General features: G+C 45.4%; 1 protein-coding gene across 3 annotated transcripts in view; it reads right to left on the bottom strand.

Moving 5' to 3' along the window:
• Nucleotides 1–25,082, bottom strand: part of LOC149354270 (uncharacterized) — a 239,916-nt gene extending 214,834 nt beyond the window's left edge. For all 3 annotated transcript variants that reach the window (XM_089583252.1, XM_089583253.1, XM_089583250.1), the window contains exons 1-2: nucleotides 24,838–25,082; nucleotides 23,882–24,199 (exon numbers count right to left, since the gene is read on the bottom strand). In XM_089583252.1, the coding sequence (XP_089439378.1) occupies nucleotides 23,882–23,917 (36 nt within the window). In that variant the 5' untranslated portion in view covers nucleotides 23,918–24,199; nucleotides 24,838–25,082. The remainder of the gene's footprint in view (nucleotides 1–23,881; nucleotides 24,200–24,837) is intronic.
• Between the last annotated feature and the right edge of the window lie 665 nt (nucleotides 25,083–25,747).

Genomic DNA, 25,747 nt, shown 5'->3' with positions numbered 1-25,747 from the left:
GTCGATGGCAGACCATCCGAGCTGTACAGCCGGTACGCTTGACCATCCGAGCTGTACAGCCATAACGTTTTCCAGCGACGTGACCAACTGCCGTAACAGTCGATCAGCAGCTACGTCGCAGCCCTCGGAAGTTTGACAGCCGACTGCAACCCTGGAGTGCTGAAGACAACGCCTGCAACATCGACGACGCCGACAGAAAGCAAGTCGATCAGCAGCTACGTCGCAGCCTCAGAAGTTTGACAGCCGACTGCAACTCTGGAGCGCTGACGACAACGTCTGCAACATCGACGCCACCAGAAGCGTGCTTTGGACCTGGCCCTGCCATCAAAAAGTGCGTCAAGGCAGCAGCGAGGACTCAAGGGAGTGACGAGCTCCGCAGAAGTGCACAAGACTTCTCAACACAGAAACGGAACGGTTCGTAGGCACCTTGGTCACATTAAGGTGGCGGTCCCACTCTGACGGTGAGCGGGAACCATTTTTGGTGATATTTGTACGTCGACTGTACCTCGCTCGTTCGCTTCATAAATATGGTTCAGATAACTCCGAAAAGCTACTTTTCTCTGCTTTCAAAAGATGCATTTTTTTTAACGGTAGCTGCAAATTTGTTTCAACTGTAAAAGAAAACGCAAAGATGAAAACTGGCAGTTGAGCTCAACTTGTCTCAGGAAATGCAATATTGTGAAAAACCTCTTGCACCTAGAGAAATATCTTTCGAGATACTTTGAGATCGGATGCTAATGAACATATTTAAGCATTTAGAACTACGTGTATAGATTAGTTTATTAGCCACGCATGCTTGAAAAGCATAGAAAACAGAACAATGTAATCTGCAATAACTTTTGGGATATGCATTGCACTGCGGCGCCTTTTTGTACAGTTTGAGATCGTCTAATCGCTCTTCCATTATGAAAATTTCATCCGTCTGCCTTGTTTAGTTTAAAAGTTATTCCTGATCAAAGTTAGCGTTTTTTCGAAATAGTTAAAAACGGAATGCAATACTGTTCAGGTAACCAGCGCGTGGCAGTTTTGAGATTTTGCGTGAAGAAACTTAATACTTCGCTCTACGCGGCTAAGCATCGCCTTTACTCTACGGCTTTTGGGGAATGCGTAATGTCTAGTTGATTTTAGCTACCTTTTTTGTTCTCTTCATGAAGGACACAAGCTCTTGAAACGTTCCGCGGCTTCTTTTTTTCTGGCAAATATACTCTTAAAATGTCGGTCTCTCATTCTTTTAATCAACTTGTAACAATTGCCAAGAACAAAGTCCACAGAATACAAACAATAATAGCAATAACGCAGCGACATGCGATAAATATAGATAAATGTAGTAAGTAGCGCCATCTACACACATGCACGTGTACTAAATAATCACAGTTCAAAAAAATAACGAGTGTGGCGCTGCTAAACATTTACAATCAGGAGGTGTTCACGAGAGGGAACGATACCTCTACGATGTTTGCACGTTTCCCTTGATTTTGCCCTATGTAGTGTGTGTCGAACTTCCAAGCAGATTTCCGCCATATTGCTTTGCTGGATTGTTTTGTAGCGTAAAGCTAGTAAAGCCACACTACGCGGGTCAGAGCCGAGTTTTGCGCCAGTGGGCGCCGCCTGTTATGCGCATGCGCGAGAACCGCGTGACGTCACGAGAGGCGCAGGTCCGCAGGTGCGTCGCCTCCTCGCCACAGCCGGTGCGAGCTCCTCGCTGCCGGCGCCGCCGGCGTGCGCTCCTCACCGACGCGTGACCTCGTGTTTACGACAGTTGCGCCGCGCGCTACTGCGCATGCGCGAGGAGGGTGCGCGGAGAAATGACGGTCGCGCTCAACATGTAAGCTCTGGTAAGCTAAGGAGAGTCGAGCCGCTGCCAAACGGCGCAGAAGACTGGAAAATGTAAATTCTTCCGATCCCGAGGTTGTCGCCTGGCAGTTCGCCGTCGAGCAGCCAAGGCGAAACGTGCGGCCGAAACACCGGAGCACTTTACGCTACGTATATCCAGGCATAGCAGAGCTAAGCCACTGCCAATTTTTTTCACCTGACGCTACGAAACGCATTCTGGGCGTCGTATTATTTTTCGAGGACAGGCATTGCTAAAGCGACAGGAGAGGGAAGAGACAGGCTTTCGCTTCGTGCTGCCGGTTGTTCGTTGTTCCGGCTAGCGCTGTGGAGGGGAAGTTGGAGAGCGCTCGATTCGCCTGCACTCAATGCACCAGTTCGGCAAAGTTCTGCGGCAGCGGCGGTGCGGCGGGTGTGTACCGCTAGTTCCGGCACTTTGAGCGCAGTTTGGCACTGTCTGCTTCCAAAACGGATGGTCGAGTGCAGGCCTGGTCGTCGCTAGCCTTTGCGATGCCAATGAATTGCAGCCAGCTGTTTACAGCCTACATCAGCGGCAGCCAACCTCTCGTATCTCATGAAGAAATGTGCAAACAGCACATCACAATAACATGTTGCCATGAACCAGCCTCGATCCGTTTCTTTGGAGAACTCGAGCAGCGTTCTAGCTTGTCGACGAGTGAAAGTTACTTGAGTCTCCGCCGTTTATCACAACCCGCAAACCATCATCTGCTTCCATGGCGGCTGCAGCTGCACTATTTCAGCACTAACCATGGAGCAGGTATTCTAGGTCACTCTAGAGCAGGTGCAGTTTTCCTGAACTAGACTTGCACTTCTTTCAAACGAATGCCGTGGTGGTTCAGAGGGCGCCATGTTCCACCGCTGAAATGAATCCATGTGGCATATAAGTCGGGTACAACTCAAGAACGAAGCAGCACATGCCCACCAAAGGAGACCGCCCAGCCAAGTGCGTCGACCGAACAGTTTTCTGTTCGGTCTCCACAGGTGCGCCGCGACAGCAGTGGAGACTGAAGCTGCCACGACCGTCTGTTGCCGAATATGACCCCACCTGTAACATTCAGCGCTTTTGCGAAAAAGACGCTCTCGCGCGGATCTATGCGAAAGGTGAGCAGCCCAGCCCTCTCTTCCCGCCCCCCCCCCCTCCCCCTTTAGTGGCCAGTGCAGCTGAGACAATAAACGGGGGCACCACACCTACCTTCGCCTTTCTCCCTGTCTTTTCCCTTGCTCCAGCTCAGGTGCTCCTAGAGACGATGGCGGATGCCGGGGCAGCAAAACCTTTTCCTTTCTTTTTGCCTTATTATTCTTTTAGCCTTATCCCGAACAAAGGACATCCACTCTCGGCTACACGGGGACAAAACGCCGTCTCCTTCCTTCTCTTTCGCAGGCTTGGCTGCATGCACAGCCACAGAAATCGACGTGACTGGCTGGAGGGCTCCCTCTGAGTTGCGTGTGCCGCTTCGTTCTTTAGTTGTAACCGACTATAGTGCTGTGAGGTCCCCTCTTCCGGAACTGGCACAAAGGACCACCCCCTCCCCTTGCTGCGCGCCCCTCCCGCAGGCGGGGTAGACTAGCGCCGCAGGAAAAGGAATTCTCGGAAAATGATTACAAACACGTTATAAGCGGTGTTTACATGACGGGTTGAGTGGAGGATTTGAGCTGAAAACCGGTTACTGGGTTCATGTAAACGAGTCGGGTCCGGGAGTCGAGGGAGCGAGTCCAGTCAACTCCGCTGCAGGGGGTGGGTTGACTCACTCGACCCCAACAGCAGATAGCACGTAAACCGGTCTGAGTCGGGTAGTGGAAGGAGAGGTGATAAATGCGAACCTGTTATTCGCTTGCGCCGTAGCGCCTGCGAGGCAGCCGTGCATGCCGCAATCTTCCCGGCTGCCACTGCCCTTTCCCGCTGCGCCGTTCGACGCTTGGTGCCGCTGCTGTTGAACCGGTCGCGACTCGCTAAAATCGAGTTCATGTAAACATGCAGTCAAGTTGGGCTGTCCTTGCTCAACTCGATCTGCTGGCTCGACCCGCCGAAGTCGGGTTCATGTAAACGAGGCTACAGTTTCCTGACAATAGACGGTGTGAAAATAGCAGCTGTTCCTACAGTTTCCAGGTACGCGCGCGTGGACACGCACGCATACACACACACATACGCGGGCGCACTTTTTCAATCTTTGATCCAACCAAATCGAGGCAAATCGACGCAAGGCAAGAAAGATATACATTTCAGCACGCGATGGAAAATTCTGGAGGGAATAAGCAACCTAATGATGCAAACTGGATACAAGAAAGACGTACGTCTAAAATGAATAAGAGCACGCAGTTGAGGGTCCAAACGAGAGAGGGGAGGGGGTCGCCCTAAGTGCCTACAGAACTATCGCTTTGTAGCCGACCCCTTTTTTTTTTGGCAGCATTCCTGCACACCTCGCCCCCCCCCCCGTTTTTCTTCGTACAATGTCTATAAAAAAGTCTCGAGTCCGCCTCGTGAATGGTATGCATCTGTATACTGCATTTTTGTGAGCCTTGGCAAAATTCCGTCGAAGTTGATCGGAATTGGTTGCAAGGTGCCGCCGCATGTACGACGAATATTTGCTTCTGAGGTAAACACATTCCGACACCCTGCGGTGCTAACCCTCTCAATAGCAATTTCACGTCTCTTGCGCAATGTCGATTCATCTCAAGGGTAAACAGAAATTGACAATTGCCCACTTCTCTCTGCCTTTTTCTTTACCAACCATAGTTTATAAGGTTGGACAGGCATACGCTGAGCGTTGACTAAATTGTATAGCTGTATTTGTTATAGTTTTCTTATCATAGATGCAATATCATTTGATAAAAAAATATATATATTTTTTTTCAGCGCTATAGTTAGCAGGTTACACTCTAGACCAGGAGTGTTCCGACTACTACTAATATTACTATGCATCAACAGTGACGAAGTGATTGAACGCGCAAAAGACGGGGGCAGAAGGAAGGACACAAGAAAGGCACCGATTTCAACTATAAGGTTCATTGAAAAAAACAAACAAAAAACGCTAGAAATATATACATGGGACATAAACATAATTAATTTCTTTATTTCACACCTTCCTTATTTTTGGCGTCCGCTTCCTCTTTTCGCTTACTTACTAATTTGCTCTGTGCAATTATGTCGACAATTATCACTAACTCTGCCAAGTTTCCACTGTGTCGACGTTGTGCCTTTTGCGATGCGGGCTGGGCAGCATTATTTTTTTCTTTTTCTTTGCTCCCACTAATATATGTCACGACATTGAAAACAGGAAAGTCTGTAGTCGGGTAAAACTCAAGAACGAAACGGCACATTCCCTCAAAGGAGGCCCTCCAGATAGTAACATCGACGGTACAGCTTTCTGCGGCTATTTAGCCAAGGCTAAACAAGAGAGAGAAGGAAACGGTCCTCTGTTCCCGTGCTGGCATCCTTATCCCGAACAAGGATCACCCCACCTCTGACGCCGTTTGGACAAAGACGGTACCCTCTTTGCCCCGGCTCTCCAACTTTTTCCCTTCACCCTTCCGGAACCATAGACCGAATAAAGGAAGCCTTTGGCTTTGGCGAAGGACAGGCAGAGAAAGAAGCATGCGGAACCACCCCAGCCAACACCTCCCCCCACGCACGACGGGGACTAGCAGCCAGGCTTGCCATGGTTCGTTTGTAATCCTCTGAAGGCAGGCGCAGCAACAAAAGAAATGCCTTCACGCAGCACGGGTCAAGAAAGGACCGGACACGTATCTCAACATCTCAACCAAAACCAGTCTCGGGTCGCTGGGGGCAAGACGGGTAGACACTTTCTCAGTGATGGATCAGTGTCGTAGCCTGGTGGCAGAATATGAACTACTCGCAAGATGGCGGCAGTGGAACCGCCACCTTAAACCAGGTGCAGCAGCCTACCCGACGGATGATCCGCCGCCAGACCATCGGACGAACGGACCAGCAGCAAGTGAACAATACACTGTGCCAGCTACGTACGTGATCACGCTGCCAGCGGAAACTTCGCCTGCGCACGACCTACCATCAGCGCCCCCCTCCGAACATGGAGAAGCTGTGGCCAGTCTGGACGACCGTGCGACACAACCTTGCGGAGACCAACCCAACGGGTCCACGCAACAGCAAGTGCTAAGACCCCAGCGTGAAAGGCGCCCGCCCGACCGATACGGTGACCACAACTAAGGAGGAAGGGATGTTGTGTTCGTCGACCTTTGCGACTCAAGGCCGCTCCAACAGCCCTTGCCTCCTCCGCGCATACCCGCCGCCCGCTTCCAAGAAACAAGCGCGGGCCGGCCATTCCCCACAAAAGCAGGCAGGCGTCTGTCTCCCCCGACGACGTCTGATCCCCACGGCCCCGTCAACTGGCGCATTCCCCATTTCCTTGCCGTGACCGTCTGCATTCCCACAGCGGCGAAAGTGCTTTCTTGTACACTCGCCCTCCCTCTCTCTCTCTCTCTCCCTCTACGGTAATAAACCCCAGTCTCCACCCAGCAACTGTTTGAGAGGTTCCTCGCATGCGGGGCTCCCACGCCCCGAACTAACGCCACCATTAACAGAAAGCATGTCCATCTCCATGTCCTCCAGAAGCAGGACATGGAGAATTTACTAGAAACATTCTGAAGCTTTCCAAGTCCTTACGCCCTGCTGCGTAACGTGCTAAAAGAACATTCTAACATTCTTTCATAAAAATTTGACTGTTGAAAAACTGTGAGGAACTGTTACATAAATATTGAAGGTAATGGTCCATATTCCGATGTGTCGCAAAATCTTTGCCGTAAAGTTTCAAAATCGCTCGCATCGGGCAGTTAAGACTGCCATAGAAAACCAATGGGGAACGCTTCTGACCATTCCAAACACGATAGTAGCAAACAAATGCAAGCCTGCCCATGGCAGATCTGTGCATATATTTATTGTAATAGTGAAATCTTACGATATGTAAAAATATTGCGCACAAGATTTTTCTCTTTCAAAAATGATTTTGTACAGAATGGTTGGGTATGGCTGTGCCGTCCCTGTATTGCTGCCTGCATTTCGCACAACGATCTCAACCAGCAACTTGGCTTCGATGGTCACGTGATGACCCGTGACCTCATTCCGGTCACGGGGCCACTTATGTATGGTCACGTGACGTGAAGCTGCTAATCCTACTGGGAAGGGCTTCACATAACCGCTTTCGGTGTAGAATTTATCGTACTTTATTCTCGAGTAGGCCCTCGAATCAACGGCAGCGCAAGAAAGGAAGCTTTGTTATGCCGGCACATTTGACCACTCGGTCATCTCCGCAGCCACTCGCGCTGAGTGTTCTAAATAATTCCAGCTCGCTCTATGTATTCGAAATTTTCGCCTTTTTCAACTTTCAACCGTTAGTTCTGAGAAGCGGATATTTTCTACAGTGAGTCAAACAGCGATAGCAGCCGGAAGCGATGAGTGCATTGCGAGAAAAATGAAAGAAAAACGATTGCCTCCACGCACCTGCACATAAAGCCCCAAAGCGGCGAAGGAAACCGAGCGTACTGTCCAGCTAAGAAAAGATGCGGACGCTCGTAGAGGAGCAAGAGCAGCCAGGTCATGTTCTGCAGTCCAAGTACCTGGCCAATGCCGGTGGGCAGCTTGCATCAACTAGGAGCTGCTCAAGATGCGCTATGCTCTTCCTGCAGTCCATTTCATGTTTACTTCTACTCTCTACGAGGAGATAGGCTGCAATAATTTATGTCATCTATGAAAGCTCTGTTAGAGGTCCGCTTATATTTTTACAATTTCTGATCAACTGATTGATGGTGCGGAAATGATCCATTATGGAGTGCCTTTTCTAAAAATCCTGCTGTTCTAGTTGGTTGAAGTCTAAGGTTGCTCTGATTCTTTCAGGGATTACCTTAGCGCATATCTTGTTAGGAAGGTACAATAATCTAATCGGTCAATTCTTTTTTTTAATTCTTTACGTCCCACCCTTCTAATGCACTAGTATGGTTTTATCACACTTGTCTGGTTTAGGCACTCTTGAGGTCATGCGGCATTCATTCACAGGGTGGCAGTTTCTTTCTCTAATACGATGTCTCCTTCGTCCCTCTTCGATAGTATCTGGAGGTATATCTGAGCATCTCTGCGGTCCTAGCTGCTTTATTTTCAACGGCTTAGAAGAAATTTACACCTCTGTCGAATTCTGCCCCTTGTTCTACATTACGCTGTTTCCCCTTCCAGATTAATGTAGCAATGAGCCTATCTTCAGCGCATGTTATTGAATGATGTGAATAAAATCCGCGAATTAGTGGAAGGCCTACTACATGAGCTACGAGGTTTCCGAAATAGTGAGTTCGGGTGCAAGCCTACACGCACAACGCATCAGCTTGTCGTCTCATATTTCCCTTACGAGATGCAGCGCTGGCGTATACTTCCTTAGCTGTAATGTTTAAGGAAATTCCCTAGGCGGGTGTAGATTAGTATTGAGGAAATAATGGATTAGTAAGAGAATTTTTTTCTCTTCAACTATGAAATTTCTGAGGAAGATGTGTAGATTTCCTTTGTTGCAGTTTAACAGCACTTGAGTGGATGTTGTGTAATTACTCACTTGTTATAAATCGTGTTTTCGCGTTAACTGCTAACAGGTTTTGGATATTTTTGTTCGAATTTGCAGAAGCTTATATTATCGAAAGCTTGTAGGTATACTCCACATCTTTTAAATTCCCTTATTTGGCCCTTTTTAGGAATAAGCCTATTTATGCTGATCCCGACACAATTGGAACTGAGGCAAATAAACTCAAAAATTAGCCACGTTACCAAAATGTGGTCCCTTGGTCGCTGATTCTAGAAGTACGACCCTCCTGGCGTGGATCGTGCTGTTCTGCTGTTCCAACCTTTAATTCCCTTCTTACTTTATTACTAAACAGTGTAATACATCTCTTATCCTGATCTGGCTGCTGTCGAAACGCATTTTTTTTATGAGGATAGCATGCACGATGAAACTATATAAAAGTATATAAGTCGTTTCCAAGTCTCGAATACCTTAATTGGACATAGAGCCTTCCATTGTCAGATATAGGCTTACCATGAGATAAGCACAGTGCTCCAGATTAGGGGTAAGGTTCATACTAACGCAATCTGGGCTCCGTATTCGCGTTGATCTCAAGCACGAATGTCCCTGCCATAGGTACAGCGTGTCATGAGCCTGGCATGCGATTCGGTTGTTTGTCTAGGGCGGATGGTATTCCTTTGTTAGACCACGTCACTTGACACCCTTCGTTGCCCGCCACCCCGTCGAACTGCGGACGCCTCAACCGCCCAGCACTAAGGAGAAAAGAGAATCGGCGACGGCGCGTTTTCTTTCACACCATATGCCCCGATTGCTGCCTCTGCTGCTCGGCATGTATTTTGTTCTCAAGACGCTGTGAACGCGACGTGGCGCATACTGACCTACCAGGCAGGCTTATTGCAGCTAGAGGGACGGTAAGTTCACAAACCGGGCGACAAGGCACCGACACCACCCCCAATGACATTAAGGTAAGCTCCTAAATGCATTGCATGTATAGTTATATATGGTGACTTTGTATATGTAGGGTGGCCAAATGAGTGTAGCTGGGGCCCACTGCCACCATTTGCAATGGATGGAAATTCGAGCCATTCATTTACAAGTGGAAAATAGCTAAGACGAGGTACCGAAACAGAAATAAAACAAGGAATATTACATGGTACAAAGCGGAAATAAGAGGCTTCCACGATGTAGACCGAAAACTTGAGAACCGGCGCGTTTATTCGTGCGGGTAATTTATTCTTTTCGAAAGCTATTCCTGTGCTTATGAGTGCTGCAGCATTGCGACCATGCAGGGAAAGAACACCCATAAACTCACGCTAGTGGTATGAAGGCCCCCGTTTGAAGAAGGCGCGAGAAGCAAGTTGGACTTAAATTTGTGAAAACAGAGTGTCATTTTTAACCGGACATTCGCATGTTTCTTAACATTAGAGACAGTCCTTTAGTGAAGAAAGCTGATTTCGGATTCTCTACAGTGCAGTAAAGAAATCACGGTAAGAGAGGCAGAAGGTTTTACCCGCAACTGTCAATGGCTTGCACTTCGTTTCATTCTTGTTTCCACTAGCAGCTTCTCCTATACCCAATCCACGCTTTGGCTTTCTTGCCTATTACAACTTATCTACGCTCATATATTATTTAATAAAATATTCAGTGGCTCCTTTATGACAAGCATATGAAGGAAGCCAACTCTCTGGCTTGATGGCTACATTCATTTTTATTTTAATACGCGACAAGCTGAGGCCCAGATGTAGTTCTCAAAGAATTAGGACTGACGTAGGTGTTCAGAAAGAGAGTTCTGCGTGACTAGGAAGTGCGGGGCGAAGAAGATATACTGCAAAGCTCTTAAGCAGCAAATGATATCATTTCACATTGTTTAAATCAGAAATAAAATTAAGGTTCTCTGCTTGATACTAAAAGAACGATGTGGCTCATTGAAATTATTGGTTAAGTCTTCCTTTGCGCCATCTTTAAACGTTGGCCTATATATTTGATGCGAAGCTTCTAGGTCTTGTTTCTGTGGCACTTAGCGTGTTGTACTGATTATCAGTGCTTGCATTGGTGAAGATAGCAATACAAATCGCGCAAGATAAAATCAGCCGGTTACACTCTTCTACTGGTACTGCGGCTGGACGCCTGTCATTGTCGTTTTCTTGCCTTGACCTACATCGGTTTCTTGCATTGTCGTCGTTTGATCCCATCAGATGTCCCATTGCAACTGCTGCAGTGATCACTGCACTTGGTAGGCGCCACTCGTAGATCTTGTCACCTCTGGCTTTCTACCTACTTTCGGCGAAGATTACTGAACGGAGATTTCAACGAGACCAATGCGTCTACACTGGAGACCTTTTGCAGGAGTGCGCAAAGACCTGAAAAAGGAGTAGGAAAAATATTAAGTATAGCACCGCTAATACGTACCCACTCGTGACATCACTTGTCTGCTTCCCTACAGGAGAAATTACAGACGATGGGGCAAACTCAACATTTTTTCTTTAAGCAAACTAATTCTAAACGTACTATCAAAAAATTGAATATTTAGTTTGCATAAATATCCCCATGTTTTGCCACTCACCTTAAGAGTGACGAGACCAGGTTTTGCTTTTTACTATGTATATAGAATATTGATTCTATGCAGACCCGCAATTTGAACTTTTGATTTGTGTGAAGTAATTGATTGAAGAAAATGGTGAGATGCTGTTCAAGTAGATTGTCGGACTATTAATGAGGAAGTTCCGAAATCTTTTTGAATATAAGTTAATGCCACTTTTTTCGATTTCAATGACCAGTCGTATTGAGAGTGGAATGGCATTTGTACTGGGTCATGCGTGGACCCAGTGCTCTCTGTATATTTTTAAGCTCTGTCGACCAAGCTGTAGATCATGCGCTTGAAAACAAAAACAAAAGGGGTTTTAGGTGCGTCGATAATTTTTTAGAGCTCGCTCGAGCGTTCCCATGAGGGCATGCACGCGGAATAGGGGACGCATGAGGGTATGCACGCGGAATGCACCCCTCCTTACCGTTGTTCTCTGGAAAGGCTAGCTCTGTTCCATCATGAGTAAGGGCGTTGAGCGGTGCTGCTTCTGTTTGCCGTCCCGGTGCTGTGATCTTTAAGAGCGACGAAATGCTTTCTAAACAATTTTTTTTCTAGCTGTAGAAACGCGCCTCGTCTAGCCTCGACAGCCTGACAGCGCCATCTCTTGAGAGAAGCCGCGCTCGGCGACGGGAAAACCCCCAGAAGGACAGTTGCCGCCGCCCTGGCGACAGCGCGCTGGCCGACAGGCACGGGCTAGTACGGAGGGCTGTTTTTCTCTGGGACCGATCACGTTCCGGCATCCGGTCTGTTACACGAACATCTCCGTCACGTGTCCAGCACGAGCATGCGCTGCTCGATATCCCAGAGAAAACTGAGCCATCGGGACGGTGCGCAGACGTCATCCTGTCTCAGGCTGCTGGATCCCAGGCACTGTCCTATTGGCTGTCGAGCAGACTGGGCGTGTTGCTGCCGGCAGGACACACCAATCAGGGCATCGTAGCCTGAAGGTAGTGACGCGAAGGCGTAGCAAGAAGGCGCGTGTGTATTAAACCCCACCATGCCTTGGTGCGTGTTGCGAAGGGGCGTGAATGATGTTGGTATCATTGACCAATCGCTGCCCGTAGCTTTTGCACAGTAGGCCGCAATGAACAACGTTTCGAAACACGAATTTAACAGAAAAGTGAAAGTGAATTCAAAGCGTGTCCAGAACAATTGGCTTTCCTCGGAAGAAAATGAATTCCTTGGCAAAAGAGCCCGAAAGCAGCCTGGAGCAGTATCCAGACAAAACAGACGCCTCTCCTAAAAAACGAAAAGGATAAGGCACAAATTAACGAATTGGGGGCTGAATAGGTATTTGCTCACCCTTTCCCACGAACGGGGGAAGAGTTTGTCGGAGAAAGGCTTAGAGCTGTAGAGGGGCAGTGAAGCTACCGCGCGCATTTTACCTTTTACCTTTTTTCGCGGCCCGGAGAGCTGTATTATTTTGTAAAGATTATACCATGTTTTCGAAGTTTTAAATGCCGAAACTTGGCCAGTAGGGTTTCATGTGCTGCAATGGCGAGAAAGCGTAGACCTTCCTGACTTGTATTTAATAATTTGTATTTAACAAGATCACCCCGGAGTCACGGCGAACCAGAAGCAGGACATGAACTTACGAGGAACATTCTGGAGCTTTCCTTCAGTATGCTATACGCCTAAAAAAAATTACCAAGTGCTTACGCTCTGCTGCGTGATGTGCTAAACTGACCTCTCCATGTCCAAAAGTCTTGCATTAAAATTTTGAACATAGGAAAACTGTAAGGGACTGTTACAGAAATATTGAAGGTAATGGTCCATATTCCGATGTGTCGCAAAATATTTGCCGTAAAGTTTTAAAATCGCTCGCATCGGGCAGTTAAGACTGCCATAGAAAACCAATGGGGAACCCTTCTGATGATTCCAAAGACGCTAGTAGCAAACAAATCCAAGCCTGCCAATGGCAGATCTGGCAAAATATTGCTTGTTATAGTGAAATCTTACGATATGTAAAAAAATTGCGTACCAGGCTCTTTCTCTTTCAAAAATCATTTTGTACCCAATTCTTGGGTATGGCTAGGCTGTCGCTGTATTGCTACCTATATTTGCTAATCGCTAAAACATTTAGACTTTGTGTTAAAGGTGCACTGAAGAGGATTCTGAACATGTCTTTTTGCCGTGGGAACTCGATCCACACATTCCTAGCATTCTTAGAAACAGTGACTTATTGCCCTGTGTGGCCGATTTCCCCAATTACAACGAATTAACGTCCGGCTCCCGCCTTTTTTTTGAATTCTGCCTCGTACGGTGGGCGGAGTCGACCAACGCGTGGAGCGCCTTTCACCCAGTCCCGTGGAGGCTTTGCTTTCGCTTTATTTTGTTTTTTAGGTTTCCATGAATAAATAGTTTCATTCGCAGATAATATAGCCGCAAAATAAGCCCGAAGAAATAAAAATACGCGCGGACTATTTGCTACTACGGACTACTACGTATTACTCCCCCGATGGCAGAGCGGCAAGCCGCCACGGGACTGGGTGAAAGGCACTCCCCGCGTTGGTCGACTCCGCCCACCGTACGAGGCAGAATTCAAAAAAAAAAGGCGGGAGCCGGACGTTAATTCGATTTAATTGGGGAAATCGGCCACACAGGGCAGTAAATTACAGTTTCTAAGAAAGCTCGGAACGTGTAGATCGAGTTCCTGCGGCAAAAAGACAAGTTCAGATTCCTCTTCAGTGCACCTTTAACTTAGCCAGCACAACAATCTCAACAGGCAACTTGGCGGCTATGGTCACGTGATGACCCGTGATCTCATTCCGGTCACGGGGCCACTTATATCTGGTCACGTGACGTGAAGTTGCTAATTCACGGGGAATGACTCCGTATAACAGCTTTCGGTGTAGAATTTATTGTACTTTATTCTTGAGTAGGCTGTCGAATCAAGGGCAGCGCAAGAAAGGAAGTTTGTTTAGCCGCCACATTTCACCCCACTGTCATCTCTGCAGCCACTCGGGCCGAGTTTTCAAAATAATTCCAGCTCGCTCTATGTTTTCGAGATCTTCGCCTTTTTCAACTTTCAACCGTTAGTTCTGAGAAGCGGATATTTTCTACAGTGAGTCACAGAGCGACAGCAGCGGGAAACGAGAGCATTGCCAGAAAAATGAAAGAAAAACGATTGCCTCCACACACCTGTCATTGTCGTTTTCTAGCCTTGACCTACATCGCTTTCTTGCTTTGTGGTCGTTCGATGCAACTTGAAGTCCCATTGCAACTGCTGCAGTCATCGCTGCACTTGGTAGGCTCCACTCGTAGATAGTGTCACTTGTGGCTTTCTACCCACTTTCGGTGGAGATTATTCAACAGAGATTTCAACAAGACCAAAACGTCAACGGCGACATCTTGTACGAGTGCGTGGGACCTGAAAAAGAAGTAGGAAAAATATTTACGATACCACCCCTAAAGCATGCCCGCTCGTGACATCACTTCTCTGCTCCTCTACAGGCACAATTAGGGATATTGGGGTAAACTCGACATGTTATTACATTAAGTAACCTAATTTAAACGTACTATTGAAAAATTGAATATTTAGTTTGCATAAGTATCCGCATGTCTTTGCAACTCACCATTAGAGTGACGAGACGAGGTATTTCTTTTTACTATGAATATAGAATACCGATTCTATGGACAGCCGCAATTTGAACTTTTGATTTCTGTGAAGTAATGCATTGAAGAAAACTGTGAGATTCTGTTTATTTTTTTTTATTCAAGAAAATTTAGACAACACAGTGCCTTGGTGCAGAGGGCAAAAGGCGAAAATCAATCCGCCTGACTGGGCCCTAAGCACCACTCGAACACAACAGCAAGGGCCACATACATGCACATACATAAACAATATAATGATCAAAGTGTAAATGTTTGTGCAACACAACTTCATAATAGAAACATTCATTATATTCTTATTAAGCACAAAACACGTCTAAAAAAATCTCAGGAAAGGACAGTTCAAGAGCATAGATAAAAAATATGTATGGAAACTAATAGTATACCTAAAAAAACAAAAGAAAGAAGAAAAAAACACAAAACAGAGTAGTGCAAGAGCAGATACAGATCCCACATATATATAGAAACTAACTGTGTACACAAAAAATAAAACAAATGTGCTATCAACAGAAAGATGTAAGCAGAAAAAAAAAATTATAGTGCATTTTCCTGAATATAAATTTTCCCCCGCTTACGAATAGCAAAGAGAGAGGAAGATTTCTCCATAATATCAATTAAGTCGGGACGGGAGATCAAAAGGTTTGGGATTTGCCAGTTTAAAGACTGCCTACCCTAGTTTGTTCTGTTTCTTGGTTTCTCTATTTTTGTGCGCCTCAACTCATATCGTGTTTGATCGGTCGTGTATTTAGAAAAAAATTGTTGACGATTGGCTATGAGTTCCAAGAATGCCACCTGAGACAGTCGCTTATAATATAATGCTTGTATACGGTTTTTGCTGAAGTAGGAAGATGTGGAGTCATATCTTGAAAAATTTTCGATAAAGCGAATAGATTTCTTTTGCGATAAAAAAAGGCTTTCAAGATTTGCTTTTCCAGTGACTCCGCAGATAAGCAAACAATAGCGCAACCTTGAATGAACTGCACTGAAATAAAGCTGGCGCTGTAAGGGATCGGTAGTGCGTGCGGGGTCATTACTACCGCTAATTCTTTCTGAGTACCCCGCCGCTGCCGTCTTCAATGGACCCCCCCCCCCCCCCTCGACGGGACGGGACGGTGGGGTGCGCTCGAAGGGAAGAATGACATTTCTTGGAACGATGCGCGCGCGCGCAGGCGCCGGGTCGCTCGGGCGTCCATCGCCCTTTGGGGCCGATTCGCGACGGCTAGGCAGAGGAGCGGTGGCAGCTTGGGACTGAAGCGCCGCCACACGACGACACCCCCCCCCCCCCCCCTTTGTCTTAATCCGCTCGTCTTAACGGACACCAGCCGAGGCGCAGACTCTCTCTCTCTCTCTCTCTCGTTCGAAAAGTCTGCAGGATTCCTGAGAGGATTAAGCACTGCCGGACAGAACGGCGTCAGGGCGCCGTTGACGAGGGGGGCAAAAGAAATGAGGAATAGCCGGCGACAGCGCGGCTAGCCGCGAACAACGAAGACCTGGGTTGGGTGACGCTACTGACCGGGAGTCGGTGAGGCGCCGACTAAACAGCCTTGGGAAGGCTAAGTCGCCTTGGAACGCAGGTCCGAGCTCGCAGTAGCAGTACAGCGGTAACTGCCCGCTTAAGCCCGATAATCCCCAATTCCGAGACGTCGCCAAGGTCGGGGTGTCATTGGGGAAACGGACGGCACGTGCTCGCACGAGTGTGTTTTGTGTTTGTTTTTACTTTTATTTTGGAAGGATAGAATGTTCTACCCCGCACATGATGGCACTGGCTGGCACGACCGTGCGTTTGTGTTTGTTTTTATTTTTATTTTTGCAATGGAGAGGGTGTTTTGCCTTACGGAAGCTGGAGGGCTGGGCATGCTCTCGAGACACCAATCATGGGAGCAGTGTCACATGATTGGGTGCTACCAAATGTGGGCCGGGCCTTTAGGGTTTTAAAACCGGGTCCCGGAGCCGGAAAAAGGGTTCTGAGCTAAGGTCAGGTGCTATGCATCTTCGGCTATGCCGAGTAGGGGCCTCCCCTAGTGTTAGCCAGTTCCACCTTTTTGTTGTTTGTCTTTTTGCTGCTTAGTATGTCTCCAGTGCCTTAACTTGTATGTGATTGTAAATATCTGTACATAAACTTCAAGTACTCCCTTTATCCCTGCATCGTATCTCGTCGCAAGACCGTCTCTGACGGGGCACCCCTGGTGCGAAGAAAAGCTTCAGTCTTCCAGTTAAACAAACCGTCTCTGGCGGGGCACCCCTGGTGCAAGGAAGGAAGAGGACCTGAAATTTACTGGCGCCTTAGCCGGAGCGGTAGAAATGGGCGAAGCCTATTCAGCATTCCAATCCATTGTGCTATGGTAAGCTTAATGCGCTGAATATGTGGTGTCCAGCGGAGATTTTCGTGGAATTGTGCGCCTAAGAATTTTACTTGCGTAACGCGCTCTAAAGGTCGAGACTGGAAAATTATCGGATTAGCGAGGTGAATTGGTCTGTTCCTAGAAGAGAATACAATATATTTGGTTTTATTAACATTGAGTGCTAGTTGGTTGGCTGCAAGCCGCTGTGACATATTCGTCAGCCATATATTTATAGTAGCAACTGCAGTTGATAAGTTAGGTGTAGAAAAGAAAACGCTGGTGTCGTCTGCATAGAGAATGATTTCTGGCGTGCCTGGTATTGATACAATATCGTTAATATAGAGAAGGAATAACATAGGACCCTGTATGGAGCCTTGCGGTACACAATATATTATGTTTCTAAGTTCAGATTTAACGTTGTTGGCAACGACATATTGGGAACGATTTGTGAGATAATTTTCTAGTAGTGTAAGGGAAATACCTCGTATTCCATAAAACGGGGGTTTCTAATAAGTATGTCATGTTTAATGGAGTCGAACGCTTTGCTAAAGTCTAAGAATATGCCCAGGGTATAGGTATGAGTTTTTATGTTCTGAATAAGTGTTTCTTTTATACTAAGTAAGACATATTCAGTTGTCTTATGTTTCTGAAACCCATATTGACTGCTACATATCAAGTTGTGTTTCTGTAGATGGCTAGTAATCCAAGAATTAATAACCTTTTCAAAGATATTTGAAAACAGAGGAAGCACTGAAATTGGCGTGCAATTTCCAAGATCGTTCACCGTGCCGGCTTTTGTAAAGGACAACCACCCTCGCTATTTTCATTTTCTCTGGAAAAATGCCTGCTGTTAAAGCAAGATTTGCTATATGGCAGAGCACAACACATATTAAGTCAGAAATTGCTTTTATTGGTGCTGCTTTGATACCATCATAACCAGAGGAACAGTTGTTTTTTGAGCTATATATTAGGCTGCAGATTTCTGCAGGGCTAGTTGGAGACAAAAACATCGTATCTGCTAGCCTATGCTAGCAGATAGTTCTCAAAATGTCCAGAGCCAGCCCCATCAAAATTTCCAGAAGTTAAAAAGTGTTTGTTCGTTACATTGGCAAGAGCTTCACCTCTTAGGACCTGCCCCCCTATTTCCATTTCAAGCGGAATTTGTGTTTGCGATCTTTGTAGAAGTTCCTTGACAGTACGCCACGTTTTATGCGGATCATAGTAAATTTCTGAAAACCTTCCACTGTATTAAGGAATTCGAGATTTCTTTAGGTCGGAGACTAATTTATTCCTAACTTTTTTATACTGTTCTAGAGTTGACAAATCTTTCGTTTTTATAAATCTGCCAAACAGATGATTTCAGGCTGTTATGCCCTTTACTAAATCAGAAGTAATCCAAGGTTTTCGTGCTTTTTTGCACTTGGTTAAGATTGCTATAGGAAAAGCGCAATTGTACAACTCTATTATTTTTCTATAAACGTATTGTATGCTACATTGGGGTCGATTTCGCGAAGACAGTCGTTCCAATTTACAGAGGAAACCAAGTTTCGGAAGTGTTGAATTTTTTCCTGTGTTATTGGCTGAACCGTAATTTCCGAGGAGTTAAGTGCAGTGATTTGTGCGCGCGATCTTGGAATAAAGCAAAAGGTTGACAAGTGGTCACTAAAATCGCTTAACAAGACACCTGACGTCGGGTCCTGTTCGTCGTAATTAGTCAGGCATAAATCAATTAGGGTCTCAGTCGAGCTAATAACACGTGTAGGCACATTAATAATGTTAGAGAAGCCATATAAACATATGATGTCTAGAAAGTAACTTATTGCCGGTGATTCTTGCAACACATTTATGTTAAAATCACCCATAATTACAATTGGTTTCTTATCAGAAGACAGCATATCTAATGTATTATCAAGAAAAGAAAAAAATTCTTGCATAGACGCAGAAGGGGGTCATACACAACACCAAACACAAAACCACTTGTTTTGATAAAAATCGTTTCATAGTGCAGAGTTGAGAAACTGTACTCTGGCATAGCCTGATACGAAAGATTATTTTTAATGTATAGTGCAACTCCACCGCCTTTCTTATTTTTTCTAGACATGGTTTCGCACTTTATCTTTCGAAGTGGACGATGTCGGCAGTATCTGCATACCATGTTTCACTGACTGCCAATACGTGAAAACTATGGTTTAAAGAAGATAAAAAAATGTTGACCTCCTCATCCTTAGTTTTTAAGCTACGCACGTTTGCGTGATAAAAGGAAAATGTGGACCGGGCTTTTGCGGCCGATTTTAGAACATCAAAAGAAGTAAAGAAGTAGAATCGTGATAAACACAGTCGCGTGTTACGAATGGCATGTCGTGAACAGTGCGCACCAAGAGTGATATATCAATGCTATCACTCTATTTTACTCAGGTCATTTTCATCTCGGATGCGAATGGCGTTCATGCCTGCAGCCTTACGCACAAGGACGTGCCCGTTTTTCTGCCACACACATTTATAGCCTTTTGCTTTACCTTTTTCACGTGCCAACCACAGTAGCCGCTTATTCATGGGTGTGAGATTATCAAGGAAGGTTATCTCTGAGGCGTCAGTTTGCAGGCGTGATCGACAGTTCATCCACGTTCCTTTCAAATGTGTTGTAACAAATCGGACAAGTACCCTAGGTTCTTTCCCTTTTTGTTGCGTAAGACGATGTAGAGCGTCAAGATCACTGTTCGCCAACTGCGGAAGCTCGAGCTTGCTGGCCAGGCCATTCATTTTGTCAAGCAGGTTTTCATTTGCCTCCACCTTGAAGCCATGAACCTCGATATTCTGCCTTCTACTGTACTGCTGTAGCTCATTGAGCTGTTTATTTATTTATTTATTTATTTATTTATTTATTTATTTATTTATTTATTTATTTATTTATTTATTTATTTATTTATTTATTTATTTATTTATTTATTTATTTATTTATTTATTTATTTTTTGATACCCTCAGGGTACAGAGTACATTTCAGAGGGGAAGGGCAGTTGATAACAAGAAAAATAAACAAAGCACAATTCATACAAAACTATAGAACAACTGAGGCAGGATAAAAAGAAGTGAGTAAAATTAACATGGAACAGATTAATAAAATATTTTGAGAACAATACTAGTACGTGGAGAACACAACACTACAATAAAATACAAAAGCGATCATTATGTAATCAGAGTGGTAAGTATTCTTCCAAATTTAGTTGAATCAGTGATGCTAGTTAACGATGCAGGTAGGGAATTCCATTCTTTAGAGGTTAGCGGAAAATATGATTGCGCACATGTCACTGTGTTACAATGAGGCACTGTGACCTTGTGTTGATGATCACGACGGTGAGAAATGAACGGTGCTGGTTGAATCCATCGAGAGCGAAGTTGAAAATTGGAGTAGAAAATCTTATGGAATAGGCAGATGCGGAAGTGCTTACGGCGGGTAGCTAGGGGCAGAAGGTTTAAAGATCTTTTCATTTGGGTGACGCTAGATGTACGATGGTAATTGCCTAAAATGAATCTAGTTGCACGATTCTGGACAGTTTCCAGAACCTGTGTCAGTGAGACCTGTCCAGGGTCCCATATGGATGAAGCGTATTCCATTTGCGGTCGTACGTAGGTCGTGTATAATAATGATTTTAACGAAGATGGAGCAAGTGTAAAATTTCTTCGAAGATAACCAAGCGTTTTGTTTGCTTTAGATGCTATATGTTCTATATGAAGTTTCCAGGACAGGGTGTTAGTTATATGTATGCAAAGATACCGGTACGATCTCGCGCTTTCAAGGGGATGACTGTGAAGAAAATAAGGAGGACAAGTAATATTTTAACGCGAAACTCTCATAGATTTATTTTTTAATATTTATTTCCATTTTCCAATTATGACACCAGTCTAGTATGTTATTAAGATCGACCTGGAGAGAGCGAATATCGGAATGGTTAGTTATTTTACGGTAAATCACGCAGTCGTCGGCAAACAAACAAATCCTAGAGTTAACAGTAGCAGGCAGATCATTAATATAAATCAGGAACAGTAAAGGGCCAAGGACAGATCCTTGAGGAACCCCAGAACCAACTGGCACGGTAGAAGAATTAGTGTCATTAGCATGCACAAACTGAAGGCGAGAAAAAAGAAACGCGCGGATTCAGTTCAGAACAGAAGGGTCAATATTTAGAATGCTGAGTTTATATAGAAGTAATGAATGGTTAACTTTATCGAATGCCTTAGCGAAGTCGAGAAATATGCAGTCTGTGGAAAACGCGGAGTCTAAGTAGAAGTGCAGATCATTAGTAAAGGAAAGTAATTGAGTTTCACAGGAGAAACCTTTCCGAAAGCCATGCTGAGTCAGAGAAAAGAAGCTATTATCTTCAAGAAAATTAACAAGGTGAGTGAAAATTATATGTTCCATTATTTTGCACGGTATTGATGTGAGAGAGATGGGTCGATAGTTAGACGGGTTCTGTTTGTCACCGGCTTTATGCACAGGTATGACCTTAGCAGTTTTTTAGTCCTCGGGTAGTACGCCATCATGGTACGACTGTGAGAATATGCTTTCCAAAATGATAGAGGTACATTCAACAGTATTCCGAAGAAATTTGCTATTAATGCCATCGACTCCGCTAGAAGATGTTTGTTTTAAATTATTAATGATCGGTATAATGCCATGAGAGTCAAACACAATTGGATCCATACAGCAGTAGTTACAAGATTGGAGTTTGGGATGGTGGCGATCAACGGATGAGGAAGAAAATGACTGGACAAAAGAGTCTTTTAGTGAAGTGGCACAAAGATGGTCCGGAATGGGATTTCCAGTTGCTGAAAGTAATGACACTTTGTCGTTAGTGCTAGGTTTTATTATGCTCCAGAAGCGTTTAGGATTAGACTTTAAGATGTTCGGGAGGGTTACATTAAAAAAAAGAAAATTTAGTAGTCTTTAGTGCTCGGGAATAGGCTAAGGCAGCTGATTTATATGCAGTCCATCGCTCAGGTTTTAATGAATACCTAGCAATTCGAAAAAGTTTTTTTCTTTTTGTTAGAAAGGCGGTTTAAATATCGATTATACCATGGAGCTTGGTTATTCCAGTAGACGCGCCGAAGAGGAATATGTCGGTTAATCAATTCAGATACCTTATTTCGGAACATGCACCAGTTAGTTTCCACCGAGCGCTCGAGGCAATTAGGTAAGAATATGTCTAGAAAAGAGTTCAGTTCGTCATTAATAGCAACAAAATTAGCCTTGTTGTAGTCTCTAATATCTTTGGAGCGGTTTGATGAAGGTGCGTGTTCATGATTTAACGTGAAATGTAATACATCGTGGTCGCTCAGGCCAGGCATATGTATTACAGGTGACGTGCAATCTTCTGCAGTCGTTAATATAAGATCTAGAAGAGAAGATGAATTTTGAGTAACACGTGTGGGTGAAGTCACGATTTGTGTCAAGCCAAAGTCTGCGCAGATGGAGATAAATTGGTTAGTTTCTGCGCTCGGTGGGTTAGAAAAAGGGAACGTGTGTGACCAGATAATGTTGGGATAGTTGAAGTCCCCCAAAAGTAGGATTTGTGCGCTGGGATATCGAACAGTGATTCGATTCAGGCTCTCATGCAAGCTATCACAGAATGATATATCGCTGGAAGGGGAGCGATAGCAAACGCCGATTATCCCTTTTCTGAAACCTAAATTCACGCAGCACCACACAGATTCAATATCAGAAACAATTGATATGCAGTGACAATCAAACTGCTCGTCAATTGCGAGCAAAACACCACCACCTGTTCTTTTAGTGCGGTCACTGCGGTAGACAACATATTTTTTATCGCAATGAAACAATTCTGAATTGGATATTTTGCTGCTCAGCCACGTTTCCGTTAATGCAATAACATCTGCTTTGAGGTCGTTAATCAAGGTGCATAATTCATCCTTCTTACGAAAAATACTTCGAATGTTAGTATAACAAACACAAAATTCTGATTTCGATGATGTGGCATCTCTTCCCCTCGCGCATTCCTATTTCTTATCCTTATCGGGCTGTAATTGGCGTCCAGAACGAAGAAGTCTAGGTGATGCAGAAGCAGTCATCGGTGCAGTATTCGAAGATTCGATTTCAAAAACAATGTCATCTACTTCATTATAACTAACATTTTCCATTGACATGCAGTTTCTTATACCCAAGTTTATATGGTTTATGCAGGCTTTTACCGTATTCTCTTAGCTTTTTTTTAATGTTACGTGTGGCAACGCATAAGTCCTCACTGAGAGCAAAGCCAGTGTTTTTTTAACATGGTACATTTTGCGAAAACTGATTCTCTGTGCTTATAGGTAGCGAATTTGACAATAACCGGCCTTGTTTTTCCTTCGACAAACCGACCGATCCTGTGCGCACGTAAAATGCTTTCACTTGTTAAGCTGAGGTTTAGTTTATCGGCAATGACCCCTAAAACTTTCTCTTCAGAATCAGCATACGCTTCACTTTCATCGTCTTTTATTCCGTAAAAAAGCAAATTGTCGCGTCGAGAACGGTCCTCTGCGTCGTCTAATCGGTGGCGCATTGCGCAGGCTTCCAGTTCAAGACGGTTAACTTTATCGCTTAGCTCATTAAAATCGTCCTGCCAATGCTGAAGCATTGAAGTCTGGCCTTCCACAACGTCTAACCGGGTCTTTATGTCTGAAATAGCTTGAAAAGCGATTCTCTGCTGGTCTTTCAGTTCAGTCACCGCCTCGGCTACCGATTTTTGCACTGTTTCCATCCTGATTGAGCGCTCGCTTAAATCTTTGAATGTATTAAGAAATTCCGCAAGAGCCTGTTTGCCAGGACCAGGACTGCACTCTACGTCCCCACACAAAAGCAATAAAAGTGATCAGAAAGGCTGAAACAAGGCTCCAGGGCATGGAAGCACGACTATAAAGGCATCATCAGACTTAAAGCAGTGGTAGGTAGTTTGAACTGGTAACTGACCTGCATGACGAAGAAGAGCGTGCGTGAGCCTCCCATTCTTTCGGTGCTTCCATGCCCTATGAGCGGCGACTGCGCAGCACATGCTTTTATATGGTGCACTGTGGGGACTGTCGATGATCCTGCGGCTGCGATAGACTGTGGCAGGACGTGATGAGGCAGGAAATGTTGAAGCTGTTCATGGCGGTAAGTTGTCGACCAGTCGCATCCTGGTGGAGCGGCAATACTGGATGCCCCTGAAGCAGAGGCGTTGATGGCGAGCGCGCTCAAAGGATGCACTTGGCCATGGTCCACCCAGGCGGCAGCCGGAAAGAAGAGCAACTGCATGACGAAGAAGAGCGTGCGTGAGCCTCCCATTCTTTCGGTGCTTCCATGCCCTATCCGGCTAAGTTCAGTTAAGTTCTGTTAAGTTAAGTTCTTTTGTGTCTGGTGCATTTCCTTGCTCAATCGACTCAACTTTCTTCTGCAAAACCGCAACGTCGGAGGCCTGCTTGTCAAGCATACTTAGGATGGTATCATACTTGTCGGACATCATTTGTACTGCTTCCTCAATGCCATTGACTTTATCAACTAGCTGTGCAAAGGCGTCGACCTTAGCAACAAGAGAAAGCAATAAAGCGAACTTTTAGTTCAACTCAGCAAGCCTGAGCTCGACGTTAGATCCTTGCGATTCATCGGACACATTTCCTTTCCGCTTTTGAGCTGACTCACAGGTTGGGCAATTCCAAGTAGACATGAGCGCTTCGCTTTTGCTTTTGCAATTCCTCGCCGATATACCAGAACATTTTCCGAGGTGGTACGGGTAATCACATGAGACACAAGTTAAAGAAAACAGCGTCATCAGGTACCGGGTTGTGACATACCATACAATCCATCACAGAGCAAAACTCTGAACTGCAGCAGCAGCATTGGGCGTAGAGACGTTACTAGCTATACAAAAGAAATGAAACGCCACCAACCTGCGAAGGATAGTAGACCGAGTTTAAACGTGTTGTCCAGTGTCGTCCACTGCTGCTGCGTGCGAGTGCCAGCGGATCGCTGTCGTACTCCTTTTAAATGCTGCACTTGGGGGCCTGGCCTGCGCAGACCACTCGATGCGCAGAAATCCCTGGGAGATGATCAGGCCGGCGCACTTGTCATTCGGCTTGTAAATACTCCGGAAAGCTTCTAGGTGCAGGGTGGATGTTTGGGCGAGTGGGCTAGGTGCAGCCTGCGAAGGATAGTAGAGCGAGTTTAAACGTGTTGTCCAGTGTCGTCCACTGCTGCTGCGTGCGAGTAGATCGTCGGATTATTAATGAGGAAGTTCCGAAATCTTTTCTGAATATTACTGAATGCTAATTTTATCGATTTCAATGACCAGTCGAGTTAAGAGTGGAATGGCAATTGTACTGGATCATGCGTGGATCCAGTGCTCTCTGTATATTTTTAAGCTGTGTCGACCAAGCTGTAGATCACGTGCTTGAAACCAATACAAAGAGTGTTTTTAGGTGCATCGATGGTTTTTTAGAGTTCACTAGAGCGTTCCCATGAGGGTATGCACGCGGAATATCGAAAGCCTCGTCATACACGCTCTATGTACACCCCTTGGTTTGCTGTGGAGTGCGCCCATTTCGTAATCGGCTACTTCTTTACATCACCCAGGTGTCCCTGCGCGAGCAAGTATTCACGGAGAGCACTCCAACCATTGTTTTCATTTTACCCTCAGAGAAAAAGCGAAACGCGCGAATTTCCAAAAAAAAAATTACCTAGTGGCATCAAATATGATGCGAATTTCAGCAGTAGTTGGTGGCATAACTTTGCCTCACTGTGATGTTACTGATTAATTGCGGCGATAAGCCTACAGCTGTACCTCCTAAATCCGCAACATCT

The sequence above is a fragment of the Amblyomma mixtum genome, chromosome 3, assembly GCF_055824585.1.
Source record: "Amblyomma mixtum isolate Tamu chromosome 3, ASM5582458v1, whole genome shotgun sequence".
Taxonomy (NCBI): domain Eukaryota; kingdom Metazoa; phylum Arthropoda; class Arachnida; order Ixodida; family Ixodidae; genus Amblyomma; species Amblyomma mixtum.
The sequence above is the reverse complement of the archived record's forward strand: the minus strand, read 5'-3'. Positions and strand labels throughout refer to the sequence as shown.